A 25,065-nucleotide genomic window follows, 5' to 3' on the forward strand; every position below is an offset into this window, starting at 1 on the left:
ATGTCATGGTGGCAGTGTTCCCACAGGTGTGGTGACATTGTCCCTGATGTGTGTCCTGGTGGCATTGTGCCCCCTCCTCCCCATGTGTCCCCGTCCCCTCCCCTCGTGTGTCCCTGTCCTTTTCCATGTCTCCCTGTCCCTTTCCCCGTGTTCCCTCCTCCCCATGTCTCCCTGTCCCCTTCCCTGTGTCCCTGTCCCTCCCCCATGTGTCCCTGTGGGGTCAAAGTCCCCAAGGCCCCGGGGCCATGTCCTGCAGGGTGTCCCCTGGTTCCACAGGGTGTCCTTGTGTCCCTCAAGGAGTCACCGTGTCCTGCAGGATGTTCCCGTGGCTGCTGCTGGCACTGAGCATCTGCGCCCACCCTGGCACAGGTAAGAACATGCCACGACATCCCACAACACCCTAGGACACCTTTTTTCCTCTGATTTTGGGTCATTCTCCTCTCTTTTGGGTCTGTTCCCCCTTATTTTGGATCCTTTCCCTGGATCCTTTCGCCCTGTTTTGGTTCCTTTCCCCCTTATTTTGCGTTCTTTCCCCTTCTTTTAGGTCCTTCCCCCTCTTTTGGGTCCTTTTGCCCTATTTTGGGTCCTTTCCCCTTATTATGGGTCCTTTCCCCCGGGTTTGGGTCTTTTCCCCTTATTTGGGGTGATTTCCCCCCTTTTTTGGGTCCTTTCCCCCCATTTTGGGTGCCCTCCCATTGCTTGTGGCACATTTTTGGGTGCCTCTCCCTCTTCCAACCCCCTCCCCACCCCCTTAACCCCCCTCACCCCCCACCCCCTGTCCCCCCAGGCGTGTCCCCAGCTGTGTCCCCAACTGTCCCCCCACGCCACATGGACTCGGTGCTCGACATCCTGGATGCCCTCGAGTCCCCAGCCCGGGGCGGCTCCCCCGGCGCCGCCGCGGCCTTGGTGAGGCGGCTGGGAGTCTGCAGCACCCCGGGGTGCCGGGCGGTGCTGGGCGGGCCCCTCGGGACCCCCGAACGCCCCCCGGCTCTCACCCCGGGCCAATGGCAGCTCCTGACGGAGCTCCTCCACCACGACCCGGCGACACCGGAGCTGGGGGCGGTGCTGGCGCCCGACGGCTCCACGGTGGCCCTCGGTCCCCTCCTGGCCGGCATCGAGGCGGGGCTGAGATCCGGCGGGTTTGAGCGACCCCTCCCCACCCTCGACCCGCCCGCCGACCCCCTCTTGGCTGTCACCATCACCGAGGCTTTGGGGACATCCTTCCTGCTGGCGCAGGGGAGTGACCACAACGCCACCGCGTTGGGACCCGGCGGCTGCTGGGACGACGTGGAGAATCCCCAAAATTACACCTTGAGGGGTCCCCCGTCCCCTGTCCCCGACCCTGTGGCCATCGGGGCCATGGATGGGGCGGTCCTGGGGGCGCGGCTGGCCCGGGGACCCCTCCCGGTGACCGAACTGCTTCGGGGCTACTACGGGACCGGGAATGGCTCGGAAGTGGGGAGACCCCCCAGCAGTTACCGGCGCCGGAATTTTGGGGCACTGGCGGGACAGGGACGTCTGGAGAAGGAGGTGGCAGCGGTTTTGGAGCTGCTGAGGACGCTGTCGCCCACCTCGGAGCTCCTGAGAGACGTGGGGACACAGGGGGTGGCGGCCGTGGCTCATAGGGCAGCGCGGGAGTTCAGCGAGCGCTACGTGGGTACGGGTGGGGTACGGGTGGGGTGGCATCTCATAAATGGGGTTGATACCTCCCAAACTGGGGTTGTCACTTCCCAGACAGGGGTTGTCACCCCCTAAACAGGGATTGCCACTGCACAAATGGGCATTGTGATCTCCCAAATACGGATTGTCACTGCTCAAATGGGTATTGTCCTCCCCAAACAGAGTTGTCACCCCCTAAACAGTAGTTGTCATCTCCCAGACAGGGATTGTTACCCCCTAAACGGGAGCGTCACCCCTCAAACAGGGACTGTCACCACCTAAATGGGCGTTGTCACCTCCCAGACAAAGATTATCACCCCCTGTGTCTCCACACAGCCTCTGCTGTGATTCCAAGCCCCTTGTACCCAAATGGCCTCTTGTCCCCAAATGACCTTGTCCCCATGTGGACATCACCATGTCCCCAAGGGTCCGTCAAGCCCCTTGTCCTAATGCAGACTCTACTGTGTCCCCATCAAACCCCATGTCCCCCCCATGTCCCCTCTGCCATGTCCCTAGGATCTCAGGGAACACTCTGCTGTTGTCCCCGCAGAGTGCCCGGCCATCATGCCACGCTGCCTGTGGGGTGCCCGTCCCTACCGGGGCACCCCGGACCCGCTGCAGCCCCCGCTGGGCTCGGTGTTCCTGCACCACACCCTGGAGCCATCCCGGCCCTGCCAGACCTTCAGCGCCTGCGCCCACGCCATGAGGGAAATGCAGCGCTTCCACCAGGACACCCGTGGCTGGGATGACATCGGCTACAGGTCACTGTCACCTCCCTGGGGTGATGGCACCTGCCACAGTCCCTGTCACCTCCCGTGGGCCCTGTCATTGTACCCCTGTGGGCACTGTCACCTCCACTGGTTCCTGCCACCCTCCATGGGGCCGATCCTTGTCTCCCCATGATCCCTGTCTACCCCATGGTAACTGTAATCCCCTGTGGTCTCCATCACTGTCCCATTGCAGTCCATGTCATTGTCACCTCACAGACCCCACCACTGTCCTCTCACAGTCCCCATCACTGTCCCCCCATGGCCCCCACCATTGTCCCCCCATAGTCTCTACCACTGTCCCTTCATGGTCCCCATAACTGCCCCTCAATGGTCCTCGCCACTGTCCCCTTGCAGTCCCCACCACTGTCCCCCCATGGTCCCCACCACTGTCCCCTCCCAGTCCCCATCCCTGTCCCCACACTATCCTCATAACCCCCACAGTCCCCATCCCTGTCCCTTTCCAGTCCCCATCATTGTCCCCTCACAGTCCCCATCCCTGTTGACCCACAGTCCCCGTTCCCATTTCCCCTTCTGTCCCCATAGGCCCCCACAGCCCACATCATTGTCCCCGCATTGTCCCCATCACTGTCTCTCCACTATCCCCATCCCTGTCCCTTTGCAGTCCCCATCCCTGTCCCCTCACTGCCATCATGTCCTCACAGCTTTGTGGTGGGCTCGGATGGGTACCTGTACGAGGGCCGGGGGTGGCACTGGGTGGGTGCCCACACCAAGGGCTACAACACCCAAGGCTTCGGCGTTGGCATCGTTGGGGACTTCACGGCCACCCTGCCGGACCCCGACACGCTGGCCCTCGTGCGGGACGAGCTCCTGCCCTGCGCCGTCCGCTTCGGCCACATCCGGCCGGACTTCATCCTGCGCGGCCACCGCCAGCTCGGCCACACCGACTGCCCCGGCAACGCCCTCTTCGAGGAGATCCAGAGCTGGCCTGGCTTCCAGAGGACACCAGTGGCACGGGGACTCAGGGTGGGTGGCCTGGTGGGGTTGGTGGGAAGGGGTTTAGGGTCATCTTGTGACTGACCATGGGTCTTTGTCCACCCTGCAGTGAGGAGCAGCCCCGGCCAGGGAGCCTGGGCTGGATGGAGGCAGGAGAGGTTGGACAGCAGTCCAGATGGAAACCAGCCCAGTCTGGACAGACATTAGTCCAGCAGATGTTGGTCTGATGGATCCCAGCTGGACATTGGTCCAGATGAACACCAGACCCATGGATCCCAGCTGGACTCTGATCTGCAGCCCCCCAGCCTGGACAGCCCCTAGCTGAGATGACCACCAGCCCAGCCACAACCTGGCCCATCCCACTGGCCCACCAGCCCATCCCAGTAGCCCCAACCTCAAAACCTCCCAAAATAAATCCAATTCCAGGACATCAGCTCTGGGTGGTCCCTGCAGAGCAAGGGGAAACTGAGGCACGGGCTGGGGGTGACTTTGGGATGATGGGAGGAGACTTAGGGAGCCACCCTGGAGACCCCAAACCTCCCCCCCAAACGAGCACCCAGTCTCCAAACTGGCACCTGCAGCATCCCAGCCCCTCCCAGCTGTCATTTCGGGGGGACTCTAGGAGCCACTGTGACCCTGCAGTCTCTTTGAGAGGTCACCCGCGGTGTCCCCCGGGTGTCACCGGGGCGTACCCAGCGGGAGCAGCAGCATCACCTCCCGAGGGAGCGGCGGAAAAGGAGGAGGAGGTGACAGGGTGACTGTAATTCCTGCCTGGTCACATGGGGAAGCTGCGACAGGACCGGGGACCGGGGGACCGAGCGCGAGAGCAGCAGCGGACATACCACGGGGACGGGGCGGGAGGGACATGGGGACAGTCCCCAGAGTCCCCAGGGTACCCTCGGGGGATGCTGCGGCCGGGACAGCGTGGGGAATACGGGGTCGCGCGGCATCCTCGGGGGGATGCGGGGGCTGGAAGTGGCGTGGAGGGACCCCAAAAATTCTGTCACCCCCCTTGTAGGATGTGGGCCACTCCCCGCTTTGGGGCGCTGGTGACAAATTGGCGGGTGGTGATGATCAAAAGCGCGGGTGCCACCTCGGGGATGTCACGGAGGGGGTCCTGCGGTGCCACCGGGTCCCCCGCGCTGAGCGGATGACAAAGGGGGGATCAGGGGGTCCCCAGGGTGCGGGGGGGGGGGGGGGGGGGGGCGGGGCGCAGGGGAAGCGCGGCCGGGGCGGGACGGAAACGTCTCCAGTCCCGCCTGCGCCCGAGCCATGGGGATTGCGGGGCACCCATCACCCTGTCCCCGGCAGGGGTGGGGGCTGCGAGGCGCTGCCGTGGGGACCCACCTGGGTGGGCACCCCCTGGGTGGGCAGAAGAACCCAAAAATTTGGGTCCCCTGGATGGGCAGGGGTATCCCAGGGAGGGGGGACCCCAAAAACTGGGGACCCCTCAAGGTGGGGATGCCAGGTTGGGGTTGCCCATCCCACGACGCCCAAGTTCAGCCCCTGGACTCCCCTGAGTGACTCTCCCCATCCCAACCCCACCCACGCCTGCCCAGGGACCCCCAAAATGCCTCCCTCCATCCCACTAACCCCAAATCCAGCCCATGAACCCCCAAAATGATTCCCCCCATCTCACCACCCACAAGTCCAGCTCACAAAATTACTTCCCCCGTCCCACCACTCCTAAATTTACCTACCCCCTGGGGCCCCCCAAAGTGACTCCCCCCATGCCAGCGCCCCCACATCTACCCCGTGGAACCCTCAAACTCTACTCTCCCCCCAACAGATGGAGGTGAAAGCCCTCCCGGCCACCCCCGAGCCCCCCGCCCTACTGAAGAACTACAAGTGGCGCGCCGCGCCTGTCCTCGGCGGTCAACAGGCGGCGATCCCGAAAGGGGCGGGAGGTCCCCGGGGAGCTGCCACTGGGAGCGGATGCAGGGCTGGAAATGCTCCTACAGCCACCCCGGCACTGACGGCAACAGGGCTGGCGACAGTGGTGTCCCCAAGGCCAGCGCGTGTGGGTCCCTGTTCCAAAAGGCGTTTTTCGCCCCCTCCAAGGCGCCCAAGGGTACAGGGACCCGAGGGGGACAGGAGGGGACGAGGCCACCCCTGCAGCAGTACCTGCATTCCGAGGACAGGAGGAGGCGACACGGTGGCAGCGGAGCCAGGGCAGCGCTGGGGGCACAGGATGGGGCAGGTGAGGAAGGTACAGGGGTGGGAGAGTGGTGGTGAGGGGTGGGGGGAATTTTGAGGCGATGGGTGGGGTGTGATGAATTTTGGGGTGATTATGATGGGTGGAGGGTGATGGGGATGGTTTGGGTGTCATGGTTTGGGGGGGGGGGGTGATGACTTTTGGGGTGATGATGATGATGGGCGGGGGGTGATGAATTTTGGGGTGTGGGAGGTGTTGGCCTGGCACAGCCCCCTGGGATGCTCAGTCTCCCCTATCCCCAGGGTCTCTTCCCGCCCCATGTGTCCCTGTCCCAACGTTGCCCATGCCAGGGCTGGCACTGACAGTGGCACCGGGCCAGGCCCTGTGGCACCAGCACTGGGATCCAGCCAAACCGGCTCGTTACCAGTGAGGCCACCCACAGGGCAGGCACAGAGCCACCCCAGCCTGGCCCCACACATGGCCTGTCATTGTCACACTGCCACACCCACTGGCATTGCCACCCCATGGCCACCTGTCCCCTGGTGGCATCTCCATGAGCATCTCGGGACCTGCGGTGGCACCTCCAAGGCCACACATCCCTTGGTGTCACCATACCCACGGTGGCATCTCCATGGCAATGCGTGCCCTGGTGTCACAACATCCATGGTGGCGCTTCCATGTCCACCTGTGCCCCATCCTGGCACTCCTGGTGGCATGACCAGGTCACCTGTCCCCCATCACTGTCACATCCCCCATGAGTGACAGGGGCATGGGGGGCACCCACAGCCTGTTCTGTCCCCTCCTATGGCCAGGGCAAGCCATGGCCCCTGTCAAGCTGCTCTGTAAATGGCCCCCCTTACAGGCAGCCAGGGAAGAAGGGCACGGAATTGTTACAGTGACATTTAAAAGCAGTTTCTTTCTTTCTTTAATCCAAAGAAATTAAGGAATATTGTAGGTGCTGTACTTCGGAGGGGTGAAATGTCTGTGTTCACCAGGCTGGAACAGCTTTATTCTAGAGTGAAAGCTGAATGCTGGATGCTGAAGTAATTTCAGAGCAACACAGAACATGCTGAGTTGAAAGGGACTCATCAGGATCATTGAGTCCAACTCCTGCCCTGCACAGAACACCACAACAATTCCACCGTGGGCCTGAGAGCATCGTCCAAATGCTTCCTGTCCCATAACAGACTTGGGGCTGGTACCACTTCCTTGAGGACCCTGCCCCAGTGCTCAACCCCCCTCTAGGTGAAAAACTTTCTCCTGATATCCAACCTGTCCTCCCCTGACTCAGCTCCAGCCATTTCATTGAGTCCTGTCCCTGCTCATGAGAGTGAAGAGCTTGGTGCTGGCCCCTGCACTGCCCCTCGGGAAGATGTTGAAGAGCTCACTGAGGTCTCACCTGAGTCTCCTCTTCTCCAAATGAACAAACCAAGTGTCCTCAGCTGTTCCTCACAGAGCCCCTTGAGACCCTTCCCCATCCTTGTGACCTCCTCTGGACACTTTGCAATGGCTTTATGTCTTTTTTATATTGTGTTCTCGCTCAAGGTGAGGCCACCCCAGTGCAGAGCAGAGCGTGACAATTGCCTCCCCAGCCCAGAGGCCAGGATGCTGGGCTGCTGCCCCCCAGGACACAGTGACACTTTGGACCGCCAAGGCACTGTTGACTCATGTTCAGCTTGCCCTTGGCCAGGACCCCCAGGTCCCTCCCTACAGCTGCCCTGCAGCCCCTCCTTCCCCTGTCCATACGCCAAGCCAGGGCTGCCCATCCCAGGGCCAGAATCTGACCCCTCCCTTGTTAAACTCCACACCGTTGGTGATTGCCCATCTCTATTTGGGAGGCCTCTCTGCAGAACCTCTCTGCCCTCCGGGCAGGTGACAGTTCCTCCCAGTTTGGTGTCATCGGTAAATTTACTGATTATCCCTTCAAGTCCTGTGTTCACATCGTTAATAAAGACATTGGAGAGCCAGGACTGCCAATGAAGCCCTGCAGAACCCTCTGGTGACCACTGCCAGCGTGGTGTCACCCCAGTCACTGCCAGCCTCAGTGCCTGACCTGTGAGCCAGTTGCTCACCCATTCCACAATGTGTTCATCCAGCTATGTGATGGGCACTTTGTCTAGAAGCATTCTGGGAGGCATTCTGGGAGGCACAAAAGCTTTGCTGAAATCCAGAAAGATTCCATCTGCTGGCTTTCCTGGATCAACCAAGTGGGTTCCCCTGTCATAGAAGGAAATCAGATTTCACAAACAGGACTTTCCCCTCATGAAGCTGTGCTGACTCTGACTGATGCCTGCATTGTCCTCCAGGTGTTTTTCAGTACTTCGCAGAACAAACTTTTCCATGATTCTATCAAGTATCAGAGTGAGACTGACAGGCCTGTAGTGTCTGGGTTCCTCCTTGCCCTTGAAAATCAGGACTATTAAACATTAGACCCCGAATGTTTCCAGGTGTGTCCTGCCTGGCTTCGTCTGGCCTCGCTGCTGGACCAAAGGCGGCAGCTGTGGTGTTTTCACCGCAGAGATGCCTTTGGCCGGCTGGGTGCTGCAGCTGGGCGCTCGGAACAAATCCAGACAAAGTAGGAACTCAGTTTACCTTTGGTGGAAAAGGTTCAACCAGCAGTGAAGAGAAAAGGAGCGGGTTCTGCCGTAGAGCTTAAATCCAGAGTTTTATTGCAGCATGGTAGGCCTCTGAACGTGGTAACAGCTCCAGACAGACACCCAGCCGCATGGTCTCGTGTCCTTTTAAGCCCCGGGGACAGGGGGAGGGGAGGGACAGGTGAGGACCAACCAGGTGTGAGCAAGGGAAGGGGTCAAGGGATGTGGACGCTAGGACAAACCAATGAGCCCAGGCCTGGGGGGCATCTGCCAATCACACGACGCCTTGCTGGAATGTTAAGATTGATGGGCAGCTCTTGGGCAGGAGGGCAAAAGGGGGAGGGGGAAAGGTTGGCGCACCTGAGGGGGCTGGGACAGGTCAAACAGGAAACTGCACTGCAACACAGGACAACATTCTCCAGCTTCCAGTGAGTTGGGACTCCTCAAATCCTAGATCTGAACTCTGTGTTTGCTCTGATTTCTTCAGGGGAAGCAGCCTGCTTACATCTGCATGTATGAGCTTCTATTCTTCTCAGGCAAACCCACTTTGAGGGCAGTAATGGTTAAAAGAACAATTAAATATACTTTCTGATTACAGGCACAAAATCATTGCAGATAAAACAATCTCTTTAAAAGCTTTTTAAAGTGGGACTCACAGTGCACAAGTGAACTGCCATGACTTTTTTTTTGGAAAAAAAAAGTCAATCGTGAATTTGTCATGGTTTACAGAAAGGAAACTGTAAAAGCCTTGCTTAAATGAGGGCTCATCTATGGCACAGTTTGAAACACTCTCCTTTCCCTCTGAAGGAAATGTCTTTGTGGGCATGGCAAGTGGTACATTTAATGAAATTCCCCTAATTGTGTAGAATTAGCAATTAATGTTAATGTGACAGTTGATTATATTTCCTTTCGATAATTCAGAAAATCAATAAATGTCAATTTGCTGCTACTCCCCACCCAATTCTCCTGTCATTCACAGCAAGCAGTGATAAGCATTTAATAGGAAGGTGATGAGGTGATGTTTGACCTGGCAGTTGGAAGTGCAGTCATCTGTGATCCCAGTGCAGCTGGGTTGGCCCATCCATGTTAGATGAGGTTCTGCAGGGATCAGAGTTCCCTGGGACCCACCATGCTCCTTCAACACTCATTTCACTTTACAGTTAGTGGTGCAGCTCCTGTCCACACATCAAGACATTTTCTAACATCAGAGCCTGCTTGTCAGGGCTCCCTAACCTGTCTGTATTGAGCACAAATTCCCAGCTTCAAGGGAAGTTGAGGAATGTGTTCTTCCAAAAGGAATTGTCTTCAGTGGATGTCTTAGGTTGAAAGATGTAGCTGGGGGTGTGTATTCTATTCCTGTCTGTTAGAGGAGGGGCAGTTATCGTCTGTCAATTGGGCAGTTTTCTTTATCTCTTCTACAACCAATCCTCCCTCCAGGAGATATCTTCTGTTAATGGGCCAGTGAATGTCACTGCATGACTGATAAAAATTACACCATCCCATTGTGAGATGCTCTACCCATAGGGAGGAGCCAAGCATTCCTACCTGGATATAATCTGAGATTTTGGAACACCAGATCAGCCTTTTCCGACTGGATTCCCAGAGGAGCAGCTTTCTTCTACACTGGATTCCCAAGGCAGTCCAGGCCCATCTACACCACCACTGGACCTTCAGAGGAAAACTCCACCCTTCTACAGGATCACTGCTTCAACAGAACCACACCTGTCACTCCAGGAGCACTGCAGCCATCATTTAATAGGACTGGTACCACCACCCTGACCCACTGGGTGTCAGGTTGTATTCTCACTCTGTCAGTGGGGGGTTTTTTTTGTTTGTTTGCTTGTTTGTACTATTGCATTTGTATTTTTAATTTTCCTAGTAAAGAACTGTTATTCCTATTCCATATCTTTGCCTGAGAGCCTCTTAATTTCAAAATTATAATAGTTCAGAGGGAGGGGGTTTAAGCTCTCTATTTCAAGGGAGGCTCCTGCCTTCCTTAGCAGACACCTGTCTTTTCAAACCAGGACAGTGGACATACTGTACTTGTTGTTCTTTGCAAAAAAAAGATAAGGAGCCTGTCACATTCTGCTGTTTAAATTAAATTGTCCGATTCCATTTAATGGATTCTGGTAGCTTGGAAACAGTTTAGTCTCATTTTGTGAGCATTTTCTTTCTTGTGCATTTTAGTTTTCTGTTTGAGGAACTATCTCATGTGTTTTCCTGCAGAAAGCAGGCATTCTTTATTTGGCTGGACGTGTGGGGTGTAACTCCCCCAAGTCCACACTGATTATAGAAACTGCTTCTGTTTCTATACTCTATTTTATATACATATTCATTGATTTTCCTGGAGTAAACATACATATGATAATAATTTTCCCCAAAATCATTAAGATATTTTTTCTTCCTTTTATGCACACATTCTTTTGTCCTGGGGATCTCTTTGGTGGTCTCTGGTGGTTGATAACCCCAAAATTATACCTGAACTAGTAAAAGTTGCCACAACTGGGCTGGTTGCTTTCCAGTTCTTTTTCCTACAGAATAAGTATAATGTGATTGCATAGACAAACGGGTTTTTAAAAATTTGCATTGTATTAACCTGATGCCTTTTCCAGGGCTACCTAAAAACATAGGCCAGACAAAATTAAGGGAATAAAGAGCAGTTGGATTTATTGAAGGGCCTTCTAGTACATTTCAGGCAGATTAAGCCCCCCAAGGGGCTACAGTCAAAAATGGACAGCGGGTCACGGGTTTTCACACTTTTATAAGTTTGTTCTATTTGCATATTGGAGGTTAATCTTCCAATTACAGCTTCAGGTAATGAAGTCATTTACCCCAAGTTTGCTCCCCCCCCAGCTCACTTTTGTTTACATCTGTCAGGGCCTGAGACAGTGAGGTGTCCTTGATTCCCAGGCTTAGAGAGGAATTATTGTGTCTGACCAAAATGGGTAAGCAGCAGCTAACACTGTGTGTGGAATTCAGAGTTGTACTCTAAAGAATTGCAGGTTCACAAATACATGAAAAAATATAAAAGCTAAAATCCTAAGGCATCAAACCCACCAGGTGCTAATGATTCTTCATCTGGTAACCAAACCATGACCTTCTCGGTGTTACTGGGAACACCAGTGTGAAGTCCAAGGATTCCAATAAGAACTTTCTCCTCAGCCTGAACTTGCTGCTGCTCCAGCCCCAGAATGACATTGGCTGTGATGTTTAATAGAGCAGGAGGTGCTACCTGGGGGAGGCTGAGTGTCCCCTTGTCCCTGGCACAAATCCTGGGCATGGAGACTTGAACCTTGCAGCAGGTGCTGGGACTTTGCTCTCTCTGACAGGGTGGGAAAAAGAGATTTTGTTGTGAATCCTAGGACAACAGAGACCTGTGGGCAAGCAGCCGAGTCTGTGGCCACTGTGACCCACCACAAGCCACCACAGCACTGGGCTGCCAGAATGGGAGTCTGGGACCCCCCCATACAGTCTCACTGCCAGCTGAGCTGAGCTCACCTGCCATGAACACAGGGGCGCTGGGTGCCGTCCTAAAGCTCTGTTGACAACAGTCAGGGAATTACTGGGGACACATCTGGAAGCTTGTGTTGAGTTCCTCCTGCAGGGATCTTTCATGTCCTGAAATCAGTGGGTTTGCTCCTTTTTGAAGGCTATCATGGAGGCACAGGAAAGAACTGTGCATGTGAATTGCTAAAGTTTTAAACATCCATCAGGCTGCTGCTCCTGCTCCTGAGGAAATGTGGCTCCTCAGGGATCTCAGGCTGCAGTCCCAAGGCTGCTCTTGAGACAGTGGAAGTCACCACTTCAGCACCACTGGCACAGCTTTGGCTGGACAATTTGTCCTTCCTTAGGACATTTCTGGAGATTTAGCTGACTCTGGTGACCTGCTTCAGGGCTAAGCCAGCTGAAAATTAAAGCTGAGAACTTCCTGTTAGTTTTGAGCCTCATGAAATGAACTGCAGGCACTTCAGTCCATCAGGGTGGGACTGGCAGAGCTGAATTAGAGCAGCCTAAACTGGGCTGGCACTGGGGGCATCAGGCAGAGGGCAGGAATTGGTCTGGGATTAGCTGAGTGGGATGAATGTGGCCTATGGGTGTGCTGCGGAGATGAAGATTTTTACATCTTCAGATGATAAACGTAACTCAGTGTCTAAAAAAGTGTCTAAACATCCAGATACCAACAGCCTTTTAGACAAAGTATGGAACACACAGGCTGGAAATACCTGCTGTTTTCAGCCCTCCAAACTTTTGCCATGTTGAACTTTCTCTTTTAAAGCTGCAGCCATTGAAAACAGCAAGATTTTCTGACAGTGGCTGATATTGAATGGTGTAGGAGACTGGAGAAAGAGTTAAATGGGTCAAAACGACTGAAGTGTGTGTTTAGGATGGGCAGAGCAAGTTCTGCGAAGGTGGGAGGATCTCTGCTCCACACCCACCCACCTCAGCCCCTGCTCCACCCCAAAGTGGCTGCACAGCCCTTGGCGCAGGTACTGAAGTCCTCTCTGTGGGTACAGACCAGAGCAGGGAAAAGGTGGCATCTTTTTCCTATTTGAAAGAAGTGGAGGTAATTTGTGGACACATCTGGATGTATTCTTAAGTCATAACACAAGATGGGTTATTAATCACCCTGGAGAAACCTTTCCTGGAAACAAAGGAAAACTAGGAAAAGCCCAATCAATAAACACTGGTCAAGAAAATTCAGGGGGAGCCATGTGGAGCTTGAACTTGGGGGGATTCCATCAGGGTTGAGGGGCCACTGCAGGCACCTCTTCATACCTCCAGGCCTGGAGGACCTTAGTGTCTGTACTCCCCACCTCCCCCCAGGGGGTCTGAGGGTCTTGGGGTGTCCTCGTGCCCCATCTCTGTGCTCTAGGTGATCTTGGGTTGTCTCCAGGTTAGGAACAGGCAAAGCAGCTGCAGGATTTGGAGGTTAGGCTCTGCAGGAAGTTTTTTGTCTCCACTTTGGTGCCGTGTCCAGGATTTCAGTTCCTTGGCACACATGATTTCCCAGAGTTGGTGGTGGGAAAAGCTGGGTTTAGGTGTTTCCTTGGGACAGTGGGTGGAACATTGGGAATTTCGGTGCTGACAGGGGTTCTGCATCTTCCACAGACATTCCCCTTTGCTCTGGCCTTGATGAATCCAAAAGAGCTGGAGTCAGTTTGGGGTGAGCCAAAGACACAAGAGAGATTGAAAAGATGTGGAGGGAGCTAGGGCGTGACCCTGGGAGCACTGGGACAGTTTGGGAGTGACACAGGGATGGCACTGGAAGCATTGGGGTGAGACGGGGACGGTGCTGAAGGGAGCAACACTGAGTCCACCAGGAGTGAACTGAGAGTCAGCTGGGAGCACTGGTTGGAACTGGGGGCAGGAAAGGGAACCAGGGAGTCCTACAGGGAGCTCTGAAGAGAACTGGGAGCGCTAAGGTGAGGCACTGGGAGCACCAGGAAGGGGCACTGGAAGCAGGGGACACCCCATTACATGTCCCAGTTGCTCGAGTCCAGCTCCCCCCTTGTAGCGCAAAGACTTGCAAAAAGCTGGTGGCTGCTACTTTCTTGCCTGCTGAATTCACATTACAGTCTTAAGCAAGAATCTTAAGGACAGCTCTTCTTGCTGCTATCAATTTTTCTTTCAGCCCTCTGTGGAAACAACTGTGCTTTCAAGTAGGCTCCAAGATCCAGACAACACAATGGTAGTTGCAGTGGAGAAGAAAAGGACCCACTGCACTGGTGAGTTTGATGTGACTTATGTGTGGCAAGCAGATGGTGCAGCCCTGCACTTGTTTTGACTTACTGAGCTTTTTTCTATAACAGCATCTGCTGACAGCTGGCAACGGAGCTGCAAGAGTGGAAAATGTGATGGCATAGCTATCTGAGAAATAAAGTACAGAGATGCAGTGTGTTGTGCGCAGTTTCAGGGCTGCTTGGAGAAGGGGTATGTAAAGAATGCCTTCTGTTTTAACATGTGATCTATGGACTTGGTTATCACAGACTCTGCAACACTGAGAGTGTAAAAAGAGCTGACTGATCTCGACATTTTGTGATAAAGTCTAACAGCTTCATGTTACTTTTCAAGCAACAAGAGCATTCTCAGTGGATTCAAATTGAGAACGAGCTGTTGCTGGACTTTTGTAATTCTGTTCACTGTGCAAACAAGCCCAGTGCTCTACCACTTCATTCTTCACCTTATGTGATCCAGAACAGGACTGAAGCCCAGTGATGGCACTCAGGTCTGCCACTTCTCCCTATGTGTACTGCATGCACCCACAGTGTGCTACGCACGGTTTCTCCTCAGTTTTAGGTACACTCATATCTCATTTGTTTCACCAAGTCCAAACTGTCCATGGAGCTTTTGTTCAATGAAATGTGCTGGGAGAGAAGGACTTGCTGGATTAGTTGTTCTATGTCCAAGACATTTGACACAGCACCATAATCTGAGCAACGAGAAGGGGACAGGAAGAACATGATTTTGTCCCAGCACATTTTTCTGTGCAAGATATCTCTCTGGAGCTTTAGTCCTTGTGAGGCTGTAATGTGTGCGGTAGTACTTCAAGCTAAGAAGGACCGTGCAGAGAGCACGGAGATCTGACAGCACTTTGCACATTGTAAAAGAAAGAGGATTGCCCCTTGAATGTGGTGCAAATACAGGTTTCCACAAGTTTCAGGAGCAAGCTCCAGGCAAGCACATTGTCCTGGCACAAATCTCTGCACAAGATGAAGCCGAGAGGCTTTCTGTTTGGATTCAGATGATGAGAGAGGCTGAATGTGGTGGTACATAGTACTTAGAAGGAAAGTGCATGGCCCAGGTCAGTTTTGGCAGAAAGCAATGCTTAGGAGTGCTTTCCTGCTGGCAGAGTGTTCTGTGCAAGAATAGATGACGATTTGCCTTGGTGAGAATGAAAGCAGGACAGGTTCCAAAGGGTGAAGAACAAGGCCACAGAGCGCTGGGATGGTGTGCACAGCGTACTGGCTGCCAGAGGGGCATGTCTGCCAAATTCACAATAGCAGTTGTCAAGTGGGAAGTTCAACAAGAGCAGCTTGTGCTGCTACCTCTTCCTCTTCCAGCCCTATCAGAAAACTACTGCCCTTATCTTTAGGTCCTGAGATCCAGAGATAACGACCGTAGACACAGCAGAGAATGGATATACAGAGTGCACCAGTGAGTTTGATGTGGCTTACGTGAGGCTAGGGGAAGGGGCAGCCCAGCAATGGCTTTGTCTTCTACAGTCTATTTGATGCTGAAAGTTGGCAACAAAACTGCAAGAGTGAAAAATGTCCATATATATGTTAAAAGGAGGTACATGGTCCCAGGTGTGTTGTGCACAATTTAAATGCTGCTAGGAAAAATGGCTTCTTTAGTCTGCCCTGACATTTCCTTCCTTCTGTGTGACCTCTAGTTGCTTGCACTCAAGAACACTGAAAGGTGTATGAAAGTGATTGTGCTTGAATATCAGGTTTCCCAGGGAAGAGGGAAGCGCAGAAAATGCTTTCTGTCCTGGGACATCTCTCAGTAGTAACTGCAGCTGTAAATGCTTCACTGTAACAATGGACTCTGCCACTTTGAGAGAATGTCCTGATGCTATACATATAGTTGAAAAGGAAAGTGCGAAATCACTAGTACATTTTGTGTAGTTTACAGATTGCAGAGGGACTATGAAAGCCAGCACTGGCTTTTCGTTCTGGGACTTTTACTTTGCAAGCAGCTGCTGTACATTTTGAAGGGGTTTCAAATCTGTGACAATGAGAGGTACATAGATGGTACATAGAGCTTAAGGGAAAGTGCATATCTCCAGGGAGGTGGATGCAGTTCAGTGGGTGTGAGTCACATGTTGAGTGGCTGATTGCACAGAAAAGAAAGAGACTGTGCTGCAATTGCCTTTTCTTTTTCAGCCTATAAACTGCATAACCAACGATACAATTCCTCTTCCTTCCCTGCTACATTCAGGATTGCCTTCTGTCAGTCTCCAAGAGCCAGGATCCACAGTGGAGCTCTTCCTTGAACTGCTCCCAAAACAAATGGAGCCAAGCCAGGAGAGCGCTTGTCTTTGAACAAGCTTTATCTTTGAACTTCCTCCTTACGACTGCCAATGTGAATTTGGCAGGCAAGCAAGTGGCAGCCACACTCCTCTGGCAGCCAGTACACTGCACACACCAGCCTGGTGCTCTGTGGCCTCGTTCTTTGCCTTTTGGAACTGTGGCGTTTTCATTCTCACCAAGGCAAATCCTCATCTATTCTCTGACCTGGGCCATGCACCTTCCTTCTAAGCACTACGTACCACCACATGCACCTTCCTTCTAAGCACTATGTTCAGCCTCTCTCATCGTCTGAATCCAAACAGAAAGCTTCTCAGCTACATCTTGCGCAAAGATTTGTGCCGGGACAAAGAGCTTGCCTGGAGCTTGCCACTGAAACTTGTATTTGCACCACATTCAAGGGGCAATCCTCTTTGCTTTGCAACATGCAAAGATCCACCAGATCCTACCTTTCCTTCACATTTTCTTCACATTTTCATTTTCTTCACACCAGGGACCCCCTGCACTCCCCTTCCCAGTGATTACAGGTCTCTCCACCCTGTGAACCTCAGCTGGGCTTCTCTGCACAGTGTGGGGTGGACAGTCACTGTGCCTCTGGCCAGAGGTTTTTCCAGCACACACCCAAAGCCTTTCCCCCCCACTCCCAGCCTATTGACATTCAGAATAAGAGCTCCACAACTAATAAATAGTTGTGAAGCAGGGATGTATTTTACAGGGCTGGACACAAGGGGAATATTTTCACGGAATATTTTCACCAAGCATGCCTATCCAAACAGAGCAGACTCTGTTTATATATCCATAAGCTCATACATCTTTGCAAAGATTTCAAGGTCGCCTAAACATATTCATAGCCTCTTTGTATGGTAATCAGCTTCTTATCGCTCCGTGCTTAAGTACTATCTTCTGCTGGTCTTGGGCAGGGGTCGTCAGATGAAGTCAATGGGGTAAAAGCAGTCTTCCTCGGGGTGCACTTTGGATGAACCTGGTCTTTGCACATGCTCTCTGGGTAGCTGGTTGTTTTCCAAGGCTTCTGGCCATAGTCCAAACTACAGATCCAGTTTTTTCTTGCTTATCAGTTTTAAACGAATACACAAAGTCTTGTTTATGGTAGCAAAGAAGCAAAGTCCTCTTGTGGTGAAGCAAGAACAGTCTGTTTTTAACATACTTGACTATACAGCAAATTATAAATTTAATTATAAGTTCCTGTCTTGGTTTGAAAAGACAGGTGTCTGCTAAGGAAGGCAGAAGCCTCCCCTGAAATGGGAAATGTAAACCCCCTCTCTCTGAATTGCTATAAATTTGAAATTAAGGGGGGCTCTCAGGCAAAGATAAGGGGTGAAATGAGATTGGACTCCTTCTCAGGAGGAAGCATTGTTATTGCTGATTTTTGAAGCAACAGCTCACCTAGCACTGGACCCTGTCAGGTGGAATGGGGATTTGCCTCCTCAGTGCTATCAGTATACATTTGGCAGTGGGGTCCTGAGGATCCAGTGAGGCCTGTTGGTTTTTATTCCCGTGGTTTCAAAGATGCTGAGAAAAGATACACTACCTGGGAAAAAGGATTGTTTGTGGTTAGTTTAACTCTCATAGAAGTGGAAAAAATTGCATGACAACAGCCAATTGTCTTGAGAGGCCCTTTCAAAGTTATTAAGACAGTCACTACTGGGGCCCCCCCACCTGATGGGGTGGCCCAGAGGGCCTCAGTTACAAACTGGTATGCTCAGATTGAACATGACTGTAACATTTTCTCAATAACAGAAGGTGCTGTAAAAAATTTAGCGATCCAAGAAACTGAGAGCTTGGGTTGCAGCCAAAATAAACCTGCCTCTGCAATTAAAACAGCCCCACCTTTCTCCCCTGAACAATCAGCAAATTCTTGGTTCCCTGATGCCTCTGCTAAATGAGAGGGGAAGGTGTGGAGATACAGGGCAGCAGCCCTCCACTTTCCTCTGGTGAACAAATTATTACTGAGGGAGAAGGCAGTGCTCAGGTTGGGGAGCTGATAGTTGTTTGGAATGTTTTCCAACTTGAGGTCCAGAATACCTCTCTTGTCTGTATCTACACTGACTCCTATGCTGTGTACCAAATGATCCTAATAATCCAGCACATTACCCTGGACAACCTGTTCTGGTGGACCTCCTTTACTATAGAGCAAGTACCACTTGTGCTAAAAACCTCTCTGAATAAATATGCGTGGGTAGCCCCTGATGCTCTGGGGAAAGAGCACTGGATAAATACACACTGGATAACTCCATCATTTTAATTTTGTGCCTCTTGGTGGCAGATTCTGTTGTGTTTACTTTTTCACAGAAGAACTCTGAGGGACACGAAGACCTGATAAACCATGATAACAATAGTGTTGGATGACAAAAATAATGTTTTCCCTCCCTGTATGGTAACATGAGGTGATAATGCTACAATAACATGTAAGTTAATTGCTGAACCCCTCATCGAACCTATACACAGTTATGAAAATCCCCTCTGTGTTGTTTTTTGCACTCTGAGATCAGTTAAGGAACCATCACAACCCCCACTTGTACTAGCAGATCGTGGCAGTCCCCAGTGTTTAGGAAAGGAGAAAGGCAGGAATGGGGGTGCAGGGGGTCCCAGGACAAAGGAAAAGGAGGGTCTGGAGGTTGGAGAGAGGGGGTGGCTGGGAAGGGGGGCTCAGGGTCGTTCTGTGCAGGGTCGTTCTGGAACGGTGGATCAGGCCATCTTGGTGCTCTTGAATTGCAGTTCAAGGTTCCCAGTGCTGGGAATTGCACTTTGGGGGTAAGGAAAGGCAGGGATAAGGGTGGGGAGAGGCAAGATCTCCAGGAAGAAGGGTTCAGGGCATCATCGATGTTGAGGAAAGCAGGGTTTGGGGACTGGGAAAGGCAGGAATGGGCACAGGGTGCCAGGTTCAAGGGAAAGGAAGAGGCTGGGGGCTGGGAGAGGTGGGATGGCTGGGAAAGAGGATAGAGAGTGGTGCGAGGGCCAGGAAATGGGGTGCAGGGGGGTCTCAACGCACAGGAATGTGGGGCTCATGGGGGTCACGCTTTCAGGCAATAGCAGTTCTGATTCCCAGGAATGCCGGTTCAGGGGTGTTCCGATGCCAGGGGTCCCACTCACCTCTCACCACCTCCCAGGAGTGCCCCCAGACCCAGTGCTGGAACCACCGATGGAGCTGCTCCACTGCAGCCTGGCCCCCAGAGCCACCTCTGGGCCCGCGATTGGCACCGCTGTTTCCTGCCTGCCAATGGCAGCTGGGGATGTTCTTGACAGAGGAGACCCTGGGTGGGGGCACATAAAGCTCCTGGCCCGCAGTGAATGCCCCTCCTTTGGCTCAAACCACCCCCTTGCATTGGGATCTCTAGCTGGTCAGAGTGACCCCGAGAAAAGTTTGAAAGTCTCTTTTCCCAGCCTGGCGCTTGAAGAAGGAGTCAGGGCTCTTAATTTCTCAGTCTCAAGGTTGTTTATTTTATCTTATCTGTAAAAAATTTTGTCCTGCCCTGCTGAGGTTTGTCCAGCAGGACAGTTCCAGGCATTCTGCCTGCCCCCAGGGCGGTGTTATGTCTTTATACTAAAAACTACGTAGACAATGTTTACAATTACTTTCCAATACCTATCACCTATGTAAGACAGTGAGCTTCTACTCTAAACCAATCTGTAAGTGGCAACATCACAGCAGAAGATGGAGGCCAAGAAAAAGAAGGAGAAAGGCTGGACACGCCCAGATCCCTCCATCTTGCCCCCCTGAATCCCCATTCTAAAAACCCCAAAATCTACTTTTTCACCTTGTGATAAATTCACTATCATTCTACTTAATTTGTCATGACTTGCAGATCTTCATCTAAGGTTGGTAACTTGCTCCACAGGTCATAATCAAAACCACCGGCATCTTGGGCTCTGTGCCAGGGTCTCTGAGACCCCTGGCAGGGGTCTTGGCTGCTCAGGACAGCCAGAGGGATGTCCTGGGTCCTGACACCCTTGGGCCATTGCCATAGCCAGGAACATGGGACGGTTTCTTGAGTAATGTGCCCATGGTCACCCCTGGGGCCATCACTTGGGTAATGTCCCCACAGCCACCCACAGGGCCATCGTTTAGGTAATATACCCACAGGGCCATCGCTTGGGTAATGTCCCTGCGGCCATCCTCAGGGCCATTTCTTGGGTAATGCCCCCACAGCCACCCCCGGGGCTATCATTTGAGTAATGTTCCCATGGCCACATCAGTTGAGATCAGATGTACTCAATGCTGGACAGTAGCAGTGGTCTGATAACACCTCCCTGAGGAGGAAGGACCTGTCACCCGCTCACACAACGGCCATGGGTGTTGCGACACCCAAATCACCCAAAACAGCAGGCTTGCACCCCACAGCCCCTCACTTTTCTCTGACGGCATCTCCAGGACATCACTGCAGCTTGTCATGGCCACCTACAAGGTGACAGTGGCAACAGGTGACATGGTGGAAGCTGGGACCAACAACTCCATCTCCATCACCCTGGTGGGCAGCTATGGCGAGAGCCGCCAGACCACCGTCTCCTTCTTGTTCCTGCCAGGGAAGGTGGGTATGGGGATAGGGACAAAAGGCACAAGGGGTGGTAGAGCTGTCCTGGGGACATGAGGGGCTGCATGGACTGTCCTGGGGATACAAGGGGATGGTGAGAAGGGATTTGAGGGAGATGGAGGAAAGAGGTTCCAGGGTCTGGAGGAAAAAAATCTGGGGAGGATGGTGGGTAGTGGTCCTGGGGGGATTGGAGGAATGGTGTTCTGGGAGGATGGAGGAAAAGGACTTTGAGGGGATGATGGAGGATAAGGATCCTGGAGGCAATGGAAGCAAGTGGGGATGCTTTGAGCCCCTTCTCAGCTGGTGTCCCTGGTGCCACTACAGGGCATCTGCCCATTCCCCCAGAAGCCATTTCCTCCTCTCCAGGAGAAGAGCCTGTCTGTGCACTGTGGGCAGGACTTGGGCCCCATTGTCCTCATCCGCCTGCATAAGTGGCGGCTCTTCCTGGAGGATGCCTGGTTCTGCAAGGATGTCCGGGTGACAGCCCCCAATGGCACCCTGTATCGTTTTCCCTGCTACCAGTGGCTGGAGGGAGTCACCACGGTGGAGGTGCGAGAGGGCTCAGGTAGGACCCACCCTGGCCCCATCCTCCTCTGATGGCCAGAGGTCCGACTTTTGACACCCCCTTTCTTTCTAGGGAAGAAGCTGGTGGATGACAAGCTACAGATCCTCAAGGAACATCGTCATCAGGAGCTGGCAGCACGGCAGGAGGCTTACCGGTGACAGCAGGGACATGGGGGCAAGGCCAGGTGGGCTGGTCAGCAGTGATGCTGATGTCTGCTCCCATTTTCTCCCCCCACTCAGGTGGAAGAACTTCGCCCAGGGCTGGCCCCGTTGCCTCAATGTGGACTCCATCTTCGAGCTGGACTCCAACATCCAGTTCTCCCGCATCAGGGCCAACAACTTCACTGGTTTCCTCATCTTCCAGTAAGCAGTGCCCTGAGGCCATGGAGGACTTGGGTAATGGCAGGGAAAGGGGCCAGAGAAGGCAAGAAGTGTGCTGAGGTCCTCCCTCTGCCCTGTAGAGGGGCCTCCCACTTTCTCTCAGGGTTCCTACTGAGACGTAGCTCCTGGAACAGCCTGGATGAGATGCGTACCATCTTCTCCCGGACACAGGGCAGGGACATTGGTGGGTGCCCTTTGTGATGTCCCCTGCCCTTCCTCCTGTATCACTCAAGATGCCTGGAGGGTGGGTAAGTGGGTGCTGATGTCTGACCATTGCCTTAGTCCCTGAGTATGTGGCCAAGCACTGGCAAGAAGATGACTTCTTCGGTTCCCAGTTCCTCAATGGCAACAACCCCATCATCATCCATCGCTGCACCACACTGCCACTCAAATTCCCAGTGACACCAGAGATGGTTGCCGGCTCACTGGGAGGTGGCACTGACCTGGGCAAGGAGCTGCAAGAAGGTCGGATTTTCATTGTGGACTACAAGGTGCTGGAGGACATCCCAACTGACACCATTTACGGGCGCCAGCAGTACATAGCAGCCCCGCTCTGCCTGCTTCACCAAGGCACTGATGGGCTCCTGCGCCCCATCGCCATCCAGGTAGGGGTGTCCCACTCTAAATCCTGCTATCAGGAGGGTGGCAATGGTTCTATAGCACCATGTGGTCTCCCACAGCTCAGCCAAACACCAGGACCCCGCAGCCCCATCTTCCTGCCGAGTGATGATGAGTGGGACTGGCTGTTGGCCAAGACCTGGGTGCGCAACGCCGACTTCTACAGCCACCAGCTCCTCACCCACCTGCTGAGGACCCACCTGTTTGGGGAGGTCTTTGCCATCGCCACGCTGCGCCACCTGCCCACCTGTCACCCCCTCTTCAAGGTAAAGTCCCCCCTTAGGGCCACCTGCTGCTCCCCATCCCCAGATCTGAGGGCAGTTATGCCCCACCTGACAGCCCCCCAGCTCCATGAAGGGGTCCGTGGTCACCTGCCAGGTGTTTATTCCTCCCTCAGCTCCTCATGCCCCACTTCCACTTCACACTGCACATCAACACCTTGGCCCGCAGTGTCCTCATAAACCAGGGTGGCCTCATTGACAAGGTGAGCCCTGGGGACTGAGGCCACTGGGCTCTGCTGGGATACTGAATGCTCTGGGGTATTGGGAGGCACAGGGGTGTACTGGGGACACTGAGGGTCTACTGAAGTCCACTGGGACACTGGAAGGTACTGGAGTCTTGGCGGTGCTGGGGTCTCCTGGAGGTACTGGATTCTACTGGGGGGCACTGGGGTCTCCTGGGAACCTTGGGGTCTACTGGAAACACTGGGTAGTACTGGGGTGCTACTGGAACCAATGTAGAGTACTGGTGTGTACTGGGAACACTGGGTGTACTGAAATTGCTGGGGAACACTGTAGTGTACTGGGGGCACTAGGGGGCACTGGGAAGCATGAGAGACCTGGGAGACATTAGAGAACATGGTGTGGAGGACACTTGAGAGCACTGGGGTATATGGGAGTACTGGGGGCACTGGGTGTGTACTTGGAGTACTTGTAACCTGGGACCAGTATGGGGTAGTGGGGTATATGGGGAGTACTGGGCGACACTGAAGCCTGGCACCTCCTGCCCTCCCCAACCATGGGTGGCCTTCCTCCCAGGGTTCCGGGGTGACCTATGAGGGGCTGCTGCTGGTGGTACAACGAGGCCTGGAGCAGGTGACCTACACGTCCCTGTGCCTCCCCGATGACATCCGCCACCGTGGTATGTCCCATGTCCCCAACTACCACTACCGAGACGATGGGCTGAGCCTCTGGGAAGCCATTGAGAGGTGAGACTGGTTTCAGGGGGTGGAGGGTGGTCCTGTCATGCCCCAGGATCTCACAATCACCTCATCCCTACGGCAGCTTTGTCACCGGCATCGTGACATTCTACTATGATGGGGATGCAGCGGTGAGCGGGGACACCGAGCTGCAGGCCTGGGTGATGGACATCTTCACCAATGGTTTCTTGGGCAGGACCTCCTCAGGTAGCACACCTGTGGCTGCCACAGGATGTCCCCAGGGGAGGCAGGGAACAGGCAGGTCCCTGAGGCTCTTGGCTGTCCCATCCCCACCCAGGTATTCCCTCGTCGCTGCAGACAGTGGTGGAGCTCATCAAGTTCCTCACCATGGTGATGTTCACCTGCTCAGCGCAGCACGCAGCTGTCAACAATGGGCAGGTGGGACATGGGCAGGGACCCAAAGGATATCCTCAAGGTGTCCTCGAGCCATGCTGGGGACGTGTCTCCCTCCCACTCCTCTGTGTGCAGGAAGGATGTCCCCATCCTGAACCAACGTCTATGTCACACCTCTCTACATGCCAGAAGATGTCCCCATCCATCCTATCTCCATGTTGGAAGGATGTCCTCACCCTATGTCCCCATCCAATGGGTCCCCATGCCAGAAGGATGTCCCCATCCATCCCCTCTTCATACTGGAGATGTCCCCATCCATCTCCCTTGCCATGCTGAGATGTTCCCATCTGCCCCCTCTCTGTGCCAAAGAATGTTCCCACCTGTCCCCTCGCTGCTTTGGGAGGATGTCCCCACCCATCCCATTGCTGTTTTGGGGGGATGTTCTCTGCAGTAATCTTTCCCCCTGCAGTATGATCTGGGGGCCTTCGTCCCCAATGCCCCATCCTCCATGCGCCACCCACCACCCAGCGAGAAGGGCCGGGCCTTCCTCCAGCACTTCCTCGACACCATTCCTGAGGTGGCCACCACTGCTAACATCCTGGTTGCCCTCATTCTCCTCAGCTCCCAACTCAAGGACAGGGTGAGTCTGGCCCCACAGTCCCCATGTGCCCCCCCAAACAGCTCTGTGGGCCTGAGGAACTGTAAGAGGTGCCCACAAGGTGGATGTCACCACCTTTGGTGTCACTAAGCTTGGGGGACAGCCACCATTGCTCCACACCTACCAGGGTGCTGGAGAACCCCTGAATACCACCAAGGGGTTGAAGCTGAAGGGTCCATGTTGCTGTCTCCCTCCAGAGGCTCCTGGGACAGTACCCAGAGGAGTGGTTCACAGAGGCGGAACCCCGGCGGCTCATCCGGGCCTTCCAAGGGCGGCTGGAGGAGATCCGGGACCGGATTGAGGAGAGGAACCACCTGGCTGCGCTGAGATACAACTACCTGAACCCACTGGAGACGGAGAACAGCATTTCCATCTGAGCACAGGAGCTGCACCCGCTCAGCATCACCAGCACTCCCAGCACCCTGCACCTGGGCACCCTCAATAGACAGAACCACCAGCATCTGGACATCCAGTACACCCAGCATCCCTTACATGGCCATCCCAAACACCCTTGCCACCCAGCATCCCACACTTGGACAACCCCAGCAAGCCCACACCTGGAGATCTCCAGCATCTACCC

At 53.9% G+C, this 25,065-nt stretch overlaps 2 protein-coding genes across 2 annotated transcripts; both read left to right on the top strand.

The window, feature by feature from the left end:
• Nucleotides 1-317: 317 nt before the first annotated feature.
• Nucleotides 318-7,541, top strand: LOC136570581 (N-acetylmuramoyl-L-alanine amidase-like). Its single transcript, XM_066571046.1, has 7 exons — nucleotides 318-369; nucleotides 800-1,657; nucleotides 2,210-2,420; nucleotides 3,092-3,413; nucleotides 5,173-5,283; nucleotides 5,445-5,583; nucleotides 7,411-7,541. Exons 1-7 carry the CDS (start codon nucleotides 318-320, stop codon nucleotides 7,539-7,541), a joined length of 1,824 nt encoding a protein of 607 aa, XP_066427143.1.
• A 13,030-nt stretch (nucleotides 7,542-20,571) lies between these two features.
• Nucleotides 20,572-24,862, top strand: LOC136570686 (hydroperoxide isomerase ALOXE3-like). Its single transcript, XM_066571151.1, has 13 exons — nucleotides 20,572-20,709; nucleotides 21,079-21,277; nucleotides 21,350-21,431; nucleotides 21,517-21,639; nucleotides 21,738-21,841; nucleotides 21,940-22,262; nucleotides 22,338-22,541; nucleotides 22,673-22,759; nucleotides 23,313-23,482; nucleotides 23,559-23,680; nucleotides 23,772-23,872; nucleotides 24,297-24,467; nucleotides 24,683-24,862. The coding sequence occupies exons 1-13, from the start codon at nucleotides 20,572-20,574 to the stop codon at nucleotides 24,860-24,862; spliced, it is 2,004 nt and encodes a 667-aa protein (XP_066427248.1).
• Nucleotides 24,863-25,065: the final 203 nt, after the last annotated feature.

The sequence above is a fragment of the Molothrus aeneus genome, unplaced genomic scaffold (assembly GCF_037042795.1).
Source record: "Molothrus aeneus isolate 106 unplaced genomic scaffold, BPBGC_Maene_1.0 scaffold_35, whole genome shotgun sequence".
Classification (NCBI taxonomy): domain Eukaryota; kingdom Metazoa; phylum Chordata; class Aves; order Passeriformes; family Icteridae; genus Molothrus; species Molothrus aeneus.